A 19,928-nucleotide genomic window follows, 5' to 3' on the forward strand; every position below is an offset into this window, starting at 1 on the left:
GACTTGGGCAGGTGTGAACCTGTGAAGATGTATGGTGTCATCAATAGTAATATTACACTTTCACCATTGCAAAAAGCAAAGTTTAAAGATATTACCTGGAAGAAAGGGAAAGATAAAGTAGCAGAATGGCAAGAGAATGAAGAGATAAGGTACTTTGGGTCCTTTCAAGGAAGGGCAATATTAGACCCATCTGGAAACTTTACCATCCTGAATTTGACGACATCTGATGAAGGCCTGTATGAAATGGAGTCAACTGATAACCATAATCCGGCAAATGAGACCATGCTTTATGTCTTAGGTAAATAGTGTGTTTATTTTATAGTCTTGCTTTGGATTTTCCAATGTGGACCCTCTCTCTCCACCAATGATGATTACAACCCCTTTGTCCTTTGGCAGTAAGTCTTTTTGAGCTGTTCTAGAAAAAAATTTACATCTGTAGGTGATCTGTTTTCTGGTAATAAGCCTGCCCACATTCATAAGGTGTCTGTCCTTAGATGCATTCATCAGACCTGTACCTAAAATTCTTCCATCTTGGTGAAATTTGCCAAAATGAGAAATTGGCTGGTAGAGTCTTCAAGACTTTGAAGTCAGTGCCATACCATGCCACACTACACCATGCCATGCCATACAACACCAATCCACAGTGAGGTGCGGCAGGGGTGGGAAACCTACGGCCTCAAGGCCAAAAATGGCCCTCTAGGTCCTCAAGTGTGGCCCTTTAACTGAATCCAAACTTCAGAGGTCCCCCCACCCATGTGCTAGACTTTAGTGAAGGATAAATTTTATATTAATATTGAAAAAGATACATTTCCCCCTCTTTTAAGAGACCTTTACGGTGAATAATTATGGGAATGAGAAGGATTTGACAGTTAGAAGACAATTTCAGATAGGTCTGATCCTTGGGTTTGGGATGGGGTAGGGAAAGTATGTATCCACCATGGCTTCCCTGATTCAATGTAAGCTCTTTGAGGGGACAGATTGTTTCATGTTTGTCTTTGTATCTCTGTTGTCTGTTACATAGTAGATGATTAGTCTGTTCAGTTGTTTTCAGTCCTGTGTGACTCCTCCTGACCCCATCTGTTGGTTTGCTTGGTTTTTTGGCCAAGATATTGGAGTAGTTTGCCATTTCCTTCTCCAGCTCATTTTACAGATGAGGAAACTGAGGCAGATAGGGTTAAGTGACTTGCCCATGGTCACGCAGCTAGTATTTGAACTCAGGAAGATGACTCTTCCTGACTCCAGGCCTGGCACTCCTATATACTACTGTAATGGCAAGCAAAGTACTGCTTTGCTTGCTATTACATTCCACCCCTCCAGGATCCTTGGCCTTACAATCTAAATGGCCACGGATCCTGGAACAAATAGAGGTGTTATGCTATGCAATCCTGGTGATTATTCCAAAAATGTAAAGCCAACCATGAGCAGCTCTCCTGAGGACTGTTGCTGTGAATAACTTTAAGGATCATTTAATTGCATAATATAGTGAGCTCTCTACTTATTCAGCAATAAATTAAAGCAAAACATTCAAGGAACTAAAGCACAACATTCACAATAATATAATATAACAACTTATTACTAAAGTGGCCACATAGTCTTAATCATCTACCCCTGTCACAATAAATCAAAATCTCCTCAGTCAATACAGAATGTCCAAGGAAAGTTTTTCATCCTTGACTCAAGGCTGGCTTCCATTCATCCTTAAGCCAATCACCCCTAAGGGGTTGCAGAAAGTACAAACAACATCCACCCCTAGGTCACAGTAAGTCACAGTCTCTTTGGTCAATACAGGGAGCCCAAGTAAAGTCCTCTTTCATCTTAGCTCAAGGCTGACTTCCAAACCCCATGGCTGCTCTTCCACAGGCTGACCCTCCCAGCTCTTGCCTGGACTCACATGTAGGCAGCTCTTTGCTCCTATTTTATACCTCAGCTTATGGGGACTGCTCCACTCCAAGATCTTTGAAGTTTCTAGGAAGACAAAGCTTAACAGAGCTACAACAATATTTACACACATTAAGCTTAACAGAGCTATAATATTTACATACGCTGCTGGCACTATCATCTCAATTAACTTTCTGTCTGACAAAGTAACACAAATCAACAGACAAGGCTTCTGTCTGAGAAATCAGATACAAGTCAACAATAAAGTCCCAAGATTTCTGTAACAGCAGTAAAGTCCTCTTTCAGGACTTCTGCCTAAGAACAACAGACAGAGTGCTACAGAGTGCAAACATCACAAACATTCTCCCTCTCAGTTCTACTTGGCCCCAGCTCTGCTCGAGCTTTTCCCTGCTCCTTCCTTTTCCACTTTTCCTGTTTTATCCCTCCTGTTCTGTTCTTTTGGCAAGTTCCTCCTACTGTGGGCTCCATGTTAGACCTATTAAGGGCAGGGAAGGTCTCCAAACTCCATTAGGCCTATTAAGGGCAACACAATGTATACTGTTTCCAAAAAAAGACTTTTGATACAATCAAAGGCGAGGTTCAAAGGCATTTGAATAGCTAAACAAGCAGCAAAGTACTACTTTGCTTGCCATTACAACTACACCACCTAGAAGCACCAGAGTAAATGATTTATTGATTTATTGTTTAATTGAACTGATGTAGATGGTGTAGGCATATTAACATCCTTGAGTAGAGGGGAAAAAAAAGGATCTTAGGATCATATTTCTAAAGCTGGGAAAAAACAACATTGGAAGTCACCTGTTTCAACCCTTTTCATTTTAGAGTTGAAGAAACTAAGATCCAGGAAGATTAAATCACTTATCTAACCATTCTCACTCTGCTTGAATTCCTGGCACACCATGGAAAGGGGAGGGTGATGACAGTGCTGACTTGGGATCACTACAAATTTATGTTACAAAATCTCAGCTTCATTGCAGAAAGGCAATTCTTTTATACCTCCCTAATCCATTCAATATCCCTCTCCCAAGAATGGCTATTCTTTTTTTCACCTCCCCCTAAGCCTCTCAGGATACTGTCTCCTCCTACACTCTTAGTTGAGAAGCTGGTCTTTTTCTTCACCAAAATAAGAAGTCATTTGTCATTAGCTCTTTCTTCTTTTCTCCTGTTTGTCTCATATCACTCAAATTTCTTACCCTCCACTCCTGTTTCACAGGTGGCCCTTCTCCTCCATGTGTACTCTATCCCATCCCATCCCAACTTCTCCAGCAGATTGCCCTTCTGTCATTCCCACTTATTACTGGCTCCTTTCTTTTTGCCTGGAACATGCCCACGTCTCCTCCATCTTTAAAACAAATCCTCACTTGATCCTATGCATTTCAGCTTGCTAACATCCTATATTTTTCTCCCTTTCAGGGCTAAACTCCATGAAAAAGCTGTATATTCTCAGTACTTCCACTTTTTCTCCTCTTTTTTTTTTAACCAACTAAAGTCTGGCCATCTTCATCATTCAACTGAAACTCTTCTCTCTGAAGTTACTGATGATCTCTTAATTGCCAAAACTAATGAATGGCCTTTTCTTAAACTTGTCCTCCTTGCCCTCTCTGCAGCCTTTGTTGTATCAAACACCCTCTCCTTCTGTATAGTCTGTCCTCTCCACATTTTTATTACACTGCTTTCTGGCTGCTCCCCATACTTGGAAAGTTCTCCCCTGTCACGTTCATCTTCTAACTATGCATTGTTCCTGACAATTTGCCATGCCTGGGATGTTCTTGTTCTCTCTCTGTCTCTCTCCTTTTACTTCCTCACTTCCATCAAGATTCAGCTCAAATCTAACCCTCTGGAGGAGGCTTTTCCCAGTCTTCTCCCTTTTCTTCTCCCACCTCTTCCCACTTCCATTTGAGATTACCTTCCATTTACACCATATATATAATGATAAAAGCTAATATTTATATAGTGTTTCCTATGTGCCAGATACTATGCTAAGTATTTTATGTAATTTATTATAATTTATGTAATATATGTAATTTATATATAATATATAAATTTATATAATTTATAAAATTATATAATCATAAAAATTATAAAATATATATAATTTTATATAATTTATGTAATATATGTAATTTATAGTAATTTATATTATATTTATCTCATTTGATCCTCACAACCCTGGGAGGTAGGTACTATCATTATCTCCGTTTGACAGATGAGAAAACTGAGGCAAAAAAAGGTTAAGTGACTCACCCAGGGCAACACAGCTAGTACATTTCTGAGGCTGGATTTGAACTTAGGTCTTCATGACTCCCAGTCCAGCTCTCTATCCAGCACCAAGATGCTCCAATTGTACATATGTCTTTTGTGTACAGTTTTTTTTCCATGTCTTCCCCATCATTATGATAAATTACTTTTTTAAAGCAATCGGGGTTAAGTAACTTGCTCAAGGTTACAATGCCAGTTATTATTCTTTTTGTGTGGGTGTCTGAGTACCAGAGGCCAGAACTGATCCCAGGTCTCCTGGCACTGGGGCCGGCGCCCTTACTCACTGCGCCACCTGGCTGCCGCAGCATGAGAAATTCTGGAGGTCAGGGACCATGACTTTACCTCTCTTTGTATCCCCTGTGTTTGGTCAAGTGCCCGGCATGGAGCGAGAATCTAAGTTTCCTCATCAGTAAAATGAGGGGATTTGGACCAAAAGTCCTGTGAAGTTACTTCCAGATCTAAATCTGGGTTTCTAGGATTCTTGCCCACATCTCTGCGTAAATCCTCAAATCCATTTAACACATTGCAGGCCTTCCCTTAGGCTAGCCATCTGTGCATTCTCTCTCTCCCTCCCTCCCTCTCTCTCTCTCTCTCTCTCTCTCTCTCTCTCTCTCTCTCTCTCTCTCTCTCTCTCTCTCTCTCTGTGTCTCTCTCTCTCTCTTTCTCTCCCCCTCTCTGTCCCTTTCTGTCTCTCTCTCTCCTCTCTCTCCCTCTCTGTCTCTCTCTCTTTATGTCTCTCTCTTTGTCCATGACTGGCCTCACTTTTGTAAATATAACCTATTCTTAAAAATACAGTCTTTTCTACAGCCTACTTATGCCCACTAAGTCTCTTTCCATTGATCTTTGAGTTACCAGTAAGTTTGATTTTTCTGAGATCGTGATGTTTTATGCTTTGTAACCACGTAGCAACCCTCAGAAAGTTGATGCTAAGAGGATGGATTTTCAGGGCAGTGAGCTACTTGAGGTCATGGGAAATGCTATCAAGTTTCCTAAATGAAATTCTGGTTTCAACAACACTGAACTCATTAAGACTAGGTAGTACAGTGGAAAGATTGCTAAACTTGGAGTTAAGAGAACCTGGGTTCATAGCCTACCTCAGACATGTACTCACATGACCCTAAACAAATCACTTAATTTCTCCAAACCTCAGTCTCCTCATCTGTAAAGTGGGAGTAATAATGGCATCTACCTCACAGGACTGTTCTGAGGCCCAAATGAGTTAGCAATATATGGAGTAAAGCATATCATGAATCTTAAAGCACTATATATATATATATATATATGTATGTATACATGTATATATATATATATATATGTTAACTGCTATTAGTTAAGAATTATCTATTTAGAGCTGGAAAGGCCTTTAAGAGGTTATCAAATCTAACCTCCTTATTTTACAAATTGGGTAAATGAGGCACAGAGATTACTTGACTTGCTCAGCGTCACAGAGCTAGCAAAGGGCTAAGGAGAGACCTAATCCTGGGCATTCCTGACTCTAAATACACTACCCTTTGCACTATGTCACCCTACCAATAGTGTCCAATTTTTACGTATGACTACTATATAAAACAGATAATTATAGAATCTCAGTGGGACCTCAGAGACCAGCTAGTCTAACTCATACTGGAATGAGGAGCCCCTTTCCACTCTGAAAATCTCAAAGGTATTGCCAAGGCTTAATCCCACCTCCTGCCCAAAAAGAGGTCTCCTCCACTGTCTTCCTGACAGGGAACCATGTACCTTCTGCTTGAATACAACCAGTGATGGGAAAGCTCCTGCCCACTCCACATTTTTTCAATATTTCTTTTTTGTCTCATTTTCATTAATTTATATTTTATTTCCCCCAATTGTATGTTAAAAACAATGTTTAACATTTGTTTTTCTTTAATATTTTGAAAACATTTCTTATGATGAACCTAAAACATCCTGTGACTCTTATGTTCTATTCTCTATGGAATTCCTGTGGACCTTTTCACATCAGAGGGGCTGGCCCTTCTGGCCCTAAACCATTTTTTTTTTTAAATCTTACCCCTTGAAGTTGTCTTACTTTCTAGACCCATGTTTCTTGCTTTCAAATGGCTAGCAGGAGCTTGTTGCAGAAATAGTATGTGCTCAGCCAGCACGTGCTAGAGAGACAGACACTCCCAGTCTGTTGGGACATTCTGGCCCTTCTATGCAAATGACTCACTGTAACAGGATGTATGCCCTGACAAGTAAGATGTATAATTCACTCCCTCCTTGGCCACTTCCTGTTCTATGTTCTCCACACAAGAAATGCTTGATCATCTAAAATCGGTGGTTTTCTTGGTGAACTGGGGGATGGGGAGGAGAATGGGTGTGTGGCAGATGGAACTGGCTTTGGTAAAAGGCATGTCTCTCTGCATTTCTACAGGCTAAGTTCCACGTACAGATGTGTTATTTTCAATCAGGCCACAGTTGGGGCTACTAAAAATGGACCTGGGGCTTGTTGCCATTTCTTTCTTTTTTTAAAAAAATATTGATTTATTTAGTATTTTATTTTTCCCCAGTTACATGTAAGAACATGTAATTTCTAACATTTGTTTTTAAAACTTTGAGTTCCAAATTCTCTCCCTTCCTCCCTCCTCACCCTGCTCCCCCAATGAGAAGGCAAGCAATTCAATATAGGTTGTATGTGTGTAGTCATGCAAAACATATCCTTAATAGTCGTGTTGTGAAAGAAAACAGACCAAAAAATTCAAGGAAAAATTGAAAAGTTAGAAAAAAGTTTGCTTCAATCTGTATTCAGACAACATTAGTTCTTTGGGGAAGGATGACATTTTTCATCATAAGTCCTTTAGAGTTGTCTTAGATTGCTGTATTTCAAGAAAAGCTGTCTTACAATACTGCTGTTACTTTCTACTCAGTACATTTCACTTTGCATCAGCTCATGTAAGTCTTTCCAGGTTTTTCTGAGAGCATTCTGTTCATTTCTTATAGTGCAATAGTATTCCATCATAATCTCATACCACATTTGTTGCCATTTCTTGACTGTGGTTATTTTTTAAATTAAATTATTTATTTTTAGTTTTCAACAATCACTTCCATAAGTTTTAAATTTTCTCCCCTTCCCTCCCCACTCTCTCCCCAATGTGGCTTGCAATCTGATATGGGCTCTACACATACATTCCTATTAAACACATTTTCACATTATTCATGTTGCATAGAAGAATTATAATGAATGGGAAAAACCATGTAAAAGAAAAAATAACCCAAAAAAATAAAACAAAAAAGAAAGTACTCTTCTTCATTCCGCATTCTTACTCCAGAGTTCTTTCTCTGGATGTGGCTGGCATTTTCCATCATGCTTTTTTTGAAATTGTTTTAGGTCCTTGCATTGTTGAGAAGGGCCAAGTCTATCAAAGGCAGTCCTCATACACTGTGGCTGTTACTGTCTACAGTGTTCTCCTGGTTCTGCTCCCCTCACTCAGCATCAGTTCATATAAGTCTTTCCAGGTTTCTCTAAAGTCTACCTGTTCATCTTTTCTCATAGCACAATAATATTCCATTACATTCATATAGACTGTGATTATTTCTTCTTATGAGTTGGAGGTTTAGGAAAATCTGTCCTTGAAACCAAGGAACTTCTAAAAAGTGAGTACAAGTTTAACTTTTAAAAACTTTTAAAATATATACAAGTATGAGATCATTTTTTAGCTCTTTCTCCATTTCATCTAGGAATTCTCACTGACCTAATTGAAAAAAATTTAATTTAACCAGAAAAGGTATTTTGTGGTGATGAGCCAATGTTCCTGAGTGAAAAGCAGACATCAGTCTAAGCCCTATGAGGCAGAACAAGGTAGAGGGAAGATAAACCCCTGCCCCTGTTAGGAATCCCAAAATCTCAGAGTAAAAAGGGACCTGAGAGGATCTTCAGTCCAATTAGCAGTCATTTATTGAATGATGACTGTGCCAAGTACTGTGCTAAATGCAGAGAAGACAAAGAAAAGCAAAAACAAAACAAAACAGAAACAACCCAACCCCCCCCCCCAATTCTCTCCCTGCCCCAAAAGAGGTGACATTCAAAAGAAAGAGAGAGTAAATAAAGAGAAGATGGGAGGGAATCTGAAAGGAGAAGGCAATGGCAGCTGAGGGACAGTAGCAAGCCTCCCTACCCAAGGTGAGATTTGAACAGAACCTTGAAGGAAATAAGGAGCCTCAGAGTCAGAGGTGAGAGAGCAGAGTATTGAAGACATGGGTACAAAGGCACCCAGTTAGGTCATGCTGTCTAGTAGTCCATTCTGATTTTGGTTAGAAGTTCCTCTATGACATACATTACATACAAGAGATCATCCCGTCTCCATTTTTTAAGACCTTCAGTAATGGGAAGCCTGGGACAGCTGGCTGCTGCCACAGTGCAAAGAATGCTAAACCTGGAGTCAGGAAGATTCATCTTCATGAATTCAAATCCAGCCTCAGACAATTTCTAGCTATGTCCCCATGGCAAGTCACTTAACCCTCTTTGCCTCAGTTTCCTCATTTGTCAAATGAGCTGTAGAAGGAAATGGCAAACCATTCCAGGGTCTCTGCCAAGAAAACCCCAAAATGGGGCATGGAGTGTTGGACATGACTGAGCAACAGTTGAAATGGAAAACCAGCTTCTTTTTCAGGCAGTCCATTGCATTTTGGAATAGAAATACTGAGGAAGATGCTTTACAGAGAGACCACATCTTCCTCTCTGAAACTTCCACCCATTGCTTCCAGTTATGCCTTGTGTGGCCAAGCAGAATGAGTCCCCTCTTCTTCATGACTCATGGCAGCCAGGTGGCCCAGTGGATAGAGTGCCAGAACTAGAGACAGGGAGACCTAGGGAATTTAAAGAGGCTCTGATAAGAGGTAGCCTGATGGAGTGAAAAAAATATTGTTTTGGAGTCAGAAGACCTGAGTTCAAATCATTCCTCTGATTTGTGTGATTTGGGGCAAATCACAACTTCCCTGGACCTCAGTTTCCTCATTTGTAAACAATTCTAGCCTTCTCTATTACTATCTTCCTCAGCCCTCCTTTTCCATTGAGAGCTTTTCTCCTGCTAAGGTGAAATGGAAAGACAGATGGTTTTAAGAACTAAGTACCTGAGTTTGAATCCTGACTCTGTCACTTCCTATGTGGGATTCAGTGCCAGTCACTTATTTGTCAGAAGGACAGAGGTGGACTTGATGACCTCCGAGGTTCATTCATAGGAAACTAGGCGGTGCATCCCATAGAGCACTGGGCCTGGAATCAGGAAGGGCTGATCAAATCCAACTTCAGATATTTACTTGTTGTGTGACCCCGGGCAAATCACTTACCCTCTCTTTGCCCCAGTTTCCTCAACTGAAAAGTGAAAATGATGACACTGCCTACATCCCAGGCTTGCTATGAGAATCAAAAGAGATAATGTTTGTAATGGCTCTTAGCACAGGGCTTGGCCCAGAGTAGGCACAATATAAGTGCTGATTTCTTTCTCCTTCATTTCACATCTAAGCCGGCAATTTCTCCTAGATCTCTTTCCCATAGATTCCTTCCCTGTCTGGTACCAAAGGGAACCTCACTTTTTCCTGATGGCACGACATCTCTTGGCGCCATGTCCAAGGCTTAGCTGCCTCTTGAAACCCAGGGCCAGAAGGTGGAGTTGACATCCCCTTTGCTCTGTGCTGCCTCTCCTTTAAATCAGACTTCATCCTCTCCTTGAGCCTTGCTTGCTTTTTCTTTATCTCCCTAGCTTTAGCACAGTGCTTGGCACATCTGTTGTTCAGTAGTTTCAATTGTATCCAACTCTATGTGACCCCCTTATGGGTTTTTTTGGTGAAAACACTGGAGTGGTTTGTCATTTCCTTTTCCAGCTCATTTTATAGATGAGAAAACAGTGACTTTCCCAGGGTCAAACTGCTAGTAAGTGTCTGATACAGCATTTGAGTTTATGAAGGTGAGGCTTCCTGACCACAGACCCAGTACTCTGTACACTGTGGTGACACATAGTAAACATTTAATAAATACCTTTTCTGCCCTTTCCACCAAGATGACGCCAAAGGCAAAGAAAGAAGCCATTGTCCCCCCAAGACAAAAGCCAAGTCCAAGGCTTTGAAGGCCAAGAGGTGGTGTTGAAGGGTGTCCATAGCCACAAAAAGAAAATCTGAACATCCCCCACCTTCCAACAACCCAAGACACTGTAATGGCAATGTAATTTTGAATTTGAAGATCCCTTTGTCTTGGCAAAAGTAGCAGGTACTTAACACTTAGTAACTGATCAAGCCTCTGATTGGGGAAACAGAAGGTATGAACTCCTGTCCCCTTGTTACTGAGTTACTGACTGTAACAGGAAGTTGGCTGAGGGAAGTGAAGTAGGTAATGCTGTGTATATAGGAGGGGCCCCAGAGAGGCATAGTCAGAATTTCCTTGAGACCAAGGTCTGGTGGCAGAACAGCTACAGAAGAATGGAGAACTGAGTCCTGAGAACTTGTCTTGGTGGAGCTTCTTCTGAACAGGATCCCAGGAGCCCAGAGCCAGGAGGCCAGGAGCCCAGGAGCTCAGGTGACTGAAGCATGACCAGGATGCTGAGACTTTGTTTGTTTGTGGCTTGGTTGAGCCTTGAATTCCTTGGAGCAGAAATGGTGAAGGAGATGACATGGACCAACCCTGTGAACGCCAGTGTGGAGCAGGACCTCCCCAGAGAGCTGGTCAAGGAACTGGGAGCTGTCTGCCATTGAACCCAGGTGACAGTCTGGTGAATCTAGGTAGAATCTGAGACCATGGAAGGGGATCCAGTGAATCTGAGAGCAGGCCCCAAGTCAAGATGAAGAAAAGACCTCTCCTTGGGTACTGAGTAATTATGGAATTATAGTTTACTAGTGACCTAAGGGGTAGAGGATTTTGTGTGTGATACTTAGTAAGACTTTACTCTGTAAGCACTGATTTGTACTTTGAGTACTTTTACTATTGTTACTGATAAGTGACTAATTGAGTTAATCAAGACTTTTCCCCAAGAGTGGAAGACTTTGACTGTGTACTTTGATACTACTGATAAGTGACTGATTGAATTAACTTAAGAGTGACTATTTTACTTTGAGACTATGTTGTGAATATTGTAATTTTCTGTGATAAGTTGAAATATGGTGAGTGCTGTACTTTGAATTATGCTGTACCTTGATTTTCCATGGATGTTTTGCTTTTGTATGGAATAGAGTGATCACTATACTGAGTAATCAGAACCTTTAAAAAAGCTGTTCACAGTAGTAATTCTTCTGGAAAGCTTCTGTGCATGACATTACATTAAAAAAATAATGTAATGCCAAACAAAGGCAACTTCCTGAAGTTCAAAATACCAGCATAGCTGCTCTCCACTTTATTCAGTGACAAATTAAGAACAGAGAAAATCAAAATAAAGCAGATTTCAAAATACAGCATTCACCAAGTGTAATTCAATAATTTCCAAGTACTACTCCATCCCTGGACATTACATTCATTTAGTCAATCACAAAGTCCCTCTTCTAAGTACTACTCCACTCCTAGGCTGTACATTCATTTAGTCAATCACAAATCCCCTCTTCTCAAATGGAGATTAGTTTCCAATCATAAGTAAAGTACATTCACTTGTTCAGTCACAGAGCACAAAAAAGTCAAAAGTTTCCCATCCTTGGCTCACAACTGAAAAGGCCATCTACCCCAGAGTTACAAGAAGCTTAAGCACAGTATTTAATACCCAAAGAGAGGTTTTTTCTTCATCTTGACCTGAGGTGCAAGTTCTCAGCAATCTTTGTTCCTGGGGAGACAAAGCTTATCAAGACCACAAGATACATTGCCAGTGTCCTCATTAGTTCATTCTCTGTCTGCAGAACAGTCCTAGGATCCCTGAAAACATTAGCAAAGCCCTCTTCCAGGATTTCTGTAAACATACAAAGAGAAAATCCTTCTTCAGGGCTTCTGAACCAACAGCAAGGTTCCAGAACCTCTGCAACAACAGGACTGTCCTTTGCCAGTGGACGAACCTGGCAAAACAACATCAAAACAGACAGCAAAGTACCAGCATAACAGCCATGTCTCCTCAGTCCTTGGCAGCTCTGGGAGGCAGCTCTCAAAAGTCCTGGGCAGTTCAAACTGGCCCTCAGCAATCCTCTCCATCTCTCTGCCTCCACGATGCTTCTTCCAAAAAAAAAAAAATCTTCTGCCTCTCTCTCTCTGCTTGTGCCTTTCTAAATTCATGTCACCAGCTCCTCCCAGTTCAACCCTCTCTTTTCACATCAACAAGTCCATCCCACAAGTGGAATTCACAAGCTCTGGGTTTTAACACAGTCAATCCAAAAACCAAGTCAGTACAGGGGGATCTTTAAATTCCATTACTATTACAGACACTAAGATTTTGAAGGCAGCCCAAATACTCTCAGAAAAGTTCCCCTCAGAAAAACAAGCTTGATCACTATGCTATCATTAAATTTCCTTTGACCACTGAGTTTGCTATGAAGAAGGCCTGATGGAGAGAAGGCCTATGTCTGACTTGTTCCAGACTATGATGCTTTAGATGTTGCCAACAAAACTGCAATCATCTAACTAACTGTGTCCAGCTGTGTCCCATTCCACCTACAATACAAGGTTTTCCAGAATTAAAAAAAATAAGTAAATACCCTTTCTTTGTCTGTCTTTCTCCATGTCTCTTGTCTCTCTCCCTCCATCCATCTATCATATCCTTGTTGCTGTCATCTGTGGACCTCTAAGTCCCTTTGCCTCCTCCCAGTAAATTCAATATCTGGTTTATCATCTTATCTTCCTAGCCTCTTTTCTCTTTCAACCTTGACTTTCCAATTTCTCAACCTCCTCAGACCTCTCTTCATTCTCTTGAAAACACAGAAAAGTTTGTGCCATACTCAGTCACAGAATCTCTGAGGAGACCTTAGAGAGATCTTCATCTAAGCCAACCCATACCCAAAAGGAGTATCTCCATTCTGAGAGAAATGGGGTGATCCATATCTGAAATGGGGAGGTTCCAGCTATTGCGAAACGTGCCCCCCTCCCCGTAGCAGGGAGGGGGGGAGATAACCTTGATACTCTGAAAGCAGAACATTTCATTTTGAGAGAGCCAAGAATGAACTATTTTACCCACTCACTATTCTAGATCTACCCTTGGGGCCCAAACAGATTCAATTTCTTATGTACATGGCAACCTCTCTCCAACACATTTGAAGACAACTGTTCTGCCTCATTCCCACTCCCAGTAGACCAGGCTGCAAGTCCATTTGTAGACCTGTCTAGGAAAAGAATTTGGAAGGAGAAGATACAGTTAGGAAGGTAGGTTGAGGCCAAATTGTGGAGGATTGAGGAGCTTACATGTGTTCCTACAGGACACTGAAAGTTTTGGAATAGGGAAATGACAAGATCAAAGCATTAGGGGCAGCACAACAGATAAAGCACTGGTCTTGGACCTGGGAAGGCCTGGGTTCAAATCCCACTACTGAAATAGTGCCTCTGAAAGACATTTCAGTCTCTGAGCCTCAGTTTCCTCATGTATAAAATGGGGATGATAATATATGTGGTGCCTCCCCACAAAGTTGTATGCAAATGGAATGAGATCATGTATATGAATGTTAAAGTGCTATATCAATTTTAGTTATGATTAGAGCAGTATTTTAGAAAAGCTAATTTAGAGCCAGCTCATAAAAGTCAGTTGTTAAATTTTCTGTCTGAGCCTTTATACCTCAGAAATCAGAAAATTCTACAAATTAGGGCTTGATTTATTTTTTTATTTTTTTGGTTTTTGGAGGGCAGTTGGGGTTAAGTAACTTACCCAAAGTCACACGTCTGGTGCTCTATTCACTGTGCCATCTAGTCGCCCCTAGGACTTGATTTATTGTTTTGTTGATTGTCCAGATTTAATTAAGTGATGGAGAAAATGTTATTAATGCAGATTTAATTTTAAAGTGCAAATTGCGCACATTTCCCCCCAAATGGCAACCAGTTGTTAAACATTCTCCACCACACCTCTGAAATAGGAGCTAGTTGTTAGACATTTTCCATTATACCCCCTGGTCATAATGTAAACGAGTACAAGATAGTTGTCAATATATGACAGACAACAGATGAGAAATGGAAGTTTGGATTAGGAGGTTGCCAGTGAAAATGAAAAGGATATAAGTAACAGCAATAAATAAACAGGTGCTGGTGACTTAGGCATATGGTGATGGAAGGCAGCCATCGCCCAGAGGTCTTAGACTGAGAGTGCTTGGGTGACTCATTAATAGAGATAAAATTAGGATTGTGAATCACATGGAAACTGATACAGTGAATTAATTGTATGTTTTGAATAATCTGAGTTGGAGATGTTAGCAGAATATCCATTTGTATATAGGCGAAAGATTGTGCTTGGATACCTAGATTTATGAGTCAAGGTAGACATGATTATTGAATTTATTGGTGTGTGTATCAGATCACAAAGAGAGGCAATATCAAGACAAAGAAAAAGAGGTCTAAGGACCAGGTCTTCTTTGCATATTGTTTCATTCATTAAATTGTGAGCTCCTTGATATCAGAGACTGTCTTTTACCTTCCTTTGAATTGCTAAGATATAGCACATGGCCTGACACATAGTAGGTGCTTAATATTGATTGCCTGGCACAGTCTTAGAGGGCAGGAGGAGGAAGATGAACCACTGAGGAACCAGTTTGGGTCCTATTAGGTTCAAGGGATTCAATGTAGTACAATGAAAAGTGTATTCTCTGACTCTGGAATCAAAAGAGCTAGGTTCAAATCCTGCCTCTGACCATTAGTATTTCTGCAACTTTGGGCAAGTTACTTTGGCTTTCTTAGCTTTGGTTTCCTCATCTATAAAATGTATAGAGAAGGAGTTGGTCTAGATGGCTTGTAAGATTTCTTCCAACTCTCTGTCTCTGGTCCTGTGAGCCACCACAAAAAGCATATTCATGCTTAGTATGTATTGTGTCCACCTTATTTAAGGACATATGGTGGCAGAGAAAAGGTAGGGAATGACCTCTGTTTGGCCCTGTTCAAAGAAATCTTCATTTGAAGCCTTGCCTGATTAAAATAAGGCAAAGTCAAGAAAGGACAAGTGGGGGTAAGGGATGCAGCATCCCCTCAGTCTAGAAAATCTGCAGAAAAAATTTTGGCCCTCCCTTCATGCCAGAGAAGAAGTCAGAATTATTATGGTATTAAAAGATAAAACATGTTGATATTATATAATATTAATCACCTATTTATGCATTTCTGAGTTTCTAAACTTTTTCTGTGTTATCTGCTGGCCTTTGTATGTCATCTGTGGTTTCCGAAAAACTCCCCCCAAGTCCCCATTTAATTTCTTATGTTGACCCATGATAATCAAAACTTTGGGAAAAATTGCCCCCTGCTTTTACAAACAGCTTGCTGAATAAGGAAAAAACAATCCTGAGAGGTAAACCTGTCTAAAAGGGAGGAGTTAGTCTCCTCCTAACTCCTCTTTTATTACAGGCTCAAAGGGAAATGAGATTAGTGCTAAAGAGATTTTCCTCTGGGGCAAGCTGAAACAAACATACCCCAAAGGCCAAGGGGATCGGGTATCACCCTTTTGTCCAGTCTGGCTGGCACAGAGTGACTGATTCTGCATTACCCTGCATGGTCATGGCTGCTCTACACGACTCACTTGGCCTCAGGACCTTCCCATTATCTGGAGATGCAACAAGTACTGGTACTAGGATTTTGCCCCCCACCTCCCTGAATGTGTGTTAGAGCTAAGAAATGCACTTTTTGTGATGTTTGTGACTAAATAGAGACCTTAGACCAAGGATTAGGTGGGAAGGGAGCTGGCCTAAGCTCAGCTGGGTCCAGGTAGCATACCTTTACCCTGGTCGAGTTCTCCTCTACCTCATTGGTAGGAACAGGCTGTATGATATTGGGAGAAAGAAAGGGAATGATCAGCTACTTAGGAGGAATCAGAGAATCCAAGAACTAGAACTTGGAAGCCTGCCTTTCTACATTATTCCCACCAAAGGTCATCCAGACTTTGTTTCAGGTCCTTTGCCTACTACCTACCACCTGAGGCAGCACATTCACTTGTAATTCATGTGTTTATGTGAGAGTGAATGGGTAGCTTTCATTTCTTAAATAATAGGAAAACCAGGAGAGAGTGTTCTCAGAAAATCTGAAAGAGGAGAGAGTATTAAGAAAGAAGGAAGGAGGGGTGGCTTGGTGGCACAGTGAATAGAGCACTGTCCCTTGAGTCAGAAGGACCTGAGATCAAATCCAGCCTCAGACACTTAACACAAAAACTACCTGTGTGACCTTGGGCAAGTCACTTAACCCCCAATTGCCCTCCAAAAAGCAAAAAAAAGGAAGGAAGGAAAAAAGCATTTATTGAGTACCTGCTGTGTGCAAGGCACTGTGCTGAACACTTTACAAATATCTTATTTGATCCTAATGAGAGAAGTGCTATTATTAACTCCATTTTACAGTTATGGAAACTGAGGCAGAAGTGACTTGTCCAGGATCACACAACTAGTATCTGAGGTTGGATTTGCCCTCATCTCTTCCTGACTCCAGGCCCAGATCTACTTTGCCACCTAGTTGCTAGGAACTTGAAGGAAGGTATGATGGGAGATGGGGGTCGGAGGAGGGGGAGGGTGTCAGATGAAGGATGAAGAATGAACAGTGAGCCATTAGTCTTGGCAATTAGAGGTCATTTATAGTAACCTTGGTGAGAACAATTGGAGAAGGGTGGTATAGACAGAAATCACATTTTGAAGGTTTAGGTGTGAGTGGGTTGATGATTAGAAAATGGAGGAACTGGGCATAGAGATTTCAGAAATTGTACATTTCCAGAAATTCGCAAGGGAGATTGTTTTAGAGTAAGGGAGACTTGAATGCTTTTGTTAGCAGGAGAGAGGAAGTCAGTACAGGATAATTAAAGAGATTGCTTCCTAAGAGTGAGAGCCCAATTGAATGAGATAACAGATTTGTAGTGAAGCCAGCCAGCACAATTTGGGGGACTTCTTAGAGCAGTTCAGAGTGATTCAGGGGTAAGGGCAGAGAAGGTAAATGATGGGAGTGGCTCAGTGGTGTACTAGTGAATGTTTAACAATGAGCTTTCCAAACCAATAAACAATAGCCTGTATGTAGGATACACTTTTAAGTTTAATCTGCATCATTATTAACATTTTCTCTGGTCACTTTTCTAAAGTCTGGACAGTCAACAAAAGAACAAATCAAGTATTTGTCTGGAGCATTTGCTGATTCTAGAGGTGTAAATACTCTTATACTGAAAATTTCACAATTGACTCTGGCTTCAGTCCACCACTTGGCAGAGAGTGACTCAAGGTTGGGAATCATGCAAGTGAAAAGTAGAGGATGGCCATTTAGACAAGGGATTCCAGGACCGAGGACAGATCAATGGTAAAGTGGTTATCTCCAGAGTCAAAACTGCCAGAATTTCAGAAGGAAGGAAGTAGTCAGGACCTGGGTAATAGATTGGAATAACAAGGACACGGCATGATAGAAAGGAAGGAGTGCTATTCTGTCATAAAGGGAATATACCAGGATCACAGTACTCAATTTGTCACTCTGGCTGTGTGGCCTTTCCTTGTTTAAACAGCCAGAAAACCAGGAAACAGAGGTGTCAGGGGATCTGAAAGAGGAGAGGATATTAAGAAAGAAGAAAATAAACATCTATTAAATGCCTACTATGAGCCTTGCACTATACCAAGTGCTTTACAAATATTATCTCATTTGATCCTCATAACAACCCTGGGAGGTAGGTTCTGTTATTATTACAGATGAGGAAACTGAGTCAGATAGAGGTTAAGTGACTTGTCCAAGGTCACACAATTAATAAATATCTGAGGCTAGATTCACATATCATCACATAGAAGATTACGGGGTGGGACTAGTTGGACTTTCAGTTCTAACAGTCTGTTAAGCTAGAGAGATATTTGAAGGACCAGCGGTTGTGTTAAGGACGAATACCAGGTTTAGTAAGAGCAAGGCAGGAAGTGGTTAATAAAGGAGGGGTCAGTATGGCTCTTGAGATATCAAACCTCGGTAACTGAAAGAAAGGCAGTGCCATTAATGAGAGAGGGAGAATTAATCCTCCAAGGACTATATGTTTATTTTTAAAGAAGGTGATCATTCAAAGAAGTGACTCTCTTAGGGTAGAATTTTAGCAGAGAGAGTTTTGGATTTTCTGTGGGAACATCTTGGAATCCTTCAAATTATATAATGTAGCAACCTCCTACTTCTCCTGGCACTGACTTGCTTTGTTGTAATTCCCATTCTCTGCCTCTTTGGGGCTCCAAGATACCTTCCAGCAAAACTCAGATGAGCTGATTATTAAATTTTCAGTGTGATCAATTACAGCTGGGCCATTGGCAAAGGTATAAATCAGGATTTGATCTTTGTTTATTATTTATCTAGACCAGGAGTACCAAACTTGCTAGCAGATGAATGCTGCCTGAACCAGACTAAGATGTAATTGGACTGTGGTGAATAAATAATGGAATGAATTTTGAATGAATGAAAAAAGTGAATGAAAATACATAAAAACATGATACATTGTATGTTAATTTCTGATTTTCTAAGTCAATATGTGACCCACAGAGATACTTTTCTATTATTGTGACAGCACTGGTCTACACTTCAGAAAGTGATGGAGAAAATGCATATATTGAGTGCTTACTACATACCAAGCACTGTGCTTAAGCACTGCAAATACAAAAAGAAGCAAAAGACAGTCACTACCTGCAAAGAGATTATGATCTAATGGGGGAGACAACATGCAAACAAATATATTCAGAACAAATTATATACAGGATAGATAATGAATAATTAAGACAGAAATACTGGATTTAAGTGGGGGAGGGGAAGGTATCCTGTAGAAGGTGGGAGGTCAATAGTCTGAGCAGAAGAGGGAGAACATTTTTGGCAGAGATGGTGGGGAATTTGGGGGTGGGGGAGAGCAGAAGGTGGCACAGCTAGAGGAAATGCCTAGTACTGAGAGATGGAGGGGCTTGTTTGTGCAATTTCCAGGAAGCCCATGTTTCTGAATTGAAGAGTACCTGGCAGGGTATATAGTGTAAGTAAACTAGAAAGGTAGGAAGAAGTTGAGAAGGGATAAACAGAGCATTTTAAAGTATTTCCTACTTTTTGGAGAGCTGGTTGTTAAATATTTACCAGTACAATTGAAATTTCAGTTTTTAAGCTGTAAAAGAACTTAGGGGTCATCTTGTCCAACCCCACATTTTACAGATGAGGAAACTGAGGCCCAGAGAAGTTATGTGACCTTTTCAAGGCCCTACAGGCAGTAAATGGCAGAGATTAGATTTGAAGATAGGTTTTCTGAATCCTAATCAAGCTCTCTCTTCACTTGACCGGAATACTTAAAGATCTTCCCAGAGTGGGAAATTCTATACTGCTGAGAAATGCTAACTCTGGTATTGCTTTTCCTTCTCACTATACTAAAGAATTGTTCACAGAAGTGAGATGAACTACTTTGCCCTCAATCTGAATTGCAGTAATACCTTTAAAAAGATGAATTCAGGCATTTTTTTTAGAGTTATGCATGAAACTCTTTTCTTAATGAGAAATGAATTGCATCAATTAATTATAAACACTCATGAATAGGTTAATTATTTCATATTTTAGTCATGAAGCCAGCCCGGAGCCTATTTCCTTTCTTTTCCTGGAGGACCCTGAACCAGGCAATAGCTATGATTATTGTTTTCCTGGAGGCTTTAAGGTGTGTGTCTCTGAAAGAAGGAGAGTCATACGGGATTTAGAGTACCCTGAAAATCCAAAATTGGGGGAAATG

At 40.7% G+C, this 19,928-nt stretch overlaps 1 protein-coding gene across 4 annotated transcripts in view; it reads left to right on the plus strand.

Moving 5' to 3' along the window:
• CD58 (CD58 molecule) overlaps window positions 1–19,928 on the plus strand; it is a 98,033-nt gene that overhangs the window by 53,863 nt on the left and 24,242 nt on the right. For all 4 annotated transcript variants that reach the window (XR_011168719.1, XM_069090255.1, XM_069090256.1 and 1 more), the window contains exon 3: window positions 2–298. Coding sequence is in view for 3 of the 4 variants with exons in the window: in XM_069090255.1 (XP_068946356.1) it covers window positions 2–298 (297 nt within the window). In the remaining variant the exon portion in view is untranslated. The remainder of the gene's footprint in view (window position 1; window positions 299–19,928) is intronic.

Source organism: Petaurus breviceps, unplaced genomic scaffold, assembly GCF_028583685.1.
Source record: "Petaurus breviceps papuanus isolate PSGF00001 unplaced genomic scaffold, PetGlider_PUasm1.0 186, whole genome shotgun sequence".
NCBI lineage: Eukaryota > Metazoa > Chordata > Mammalia > Diprotodontia > Petauridae > Petaurus > Petaurus breviceps.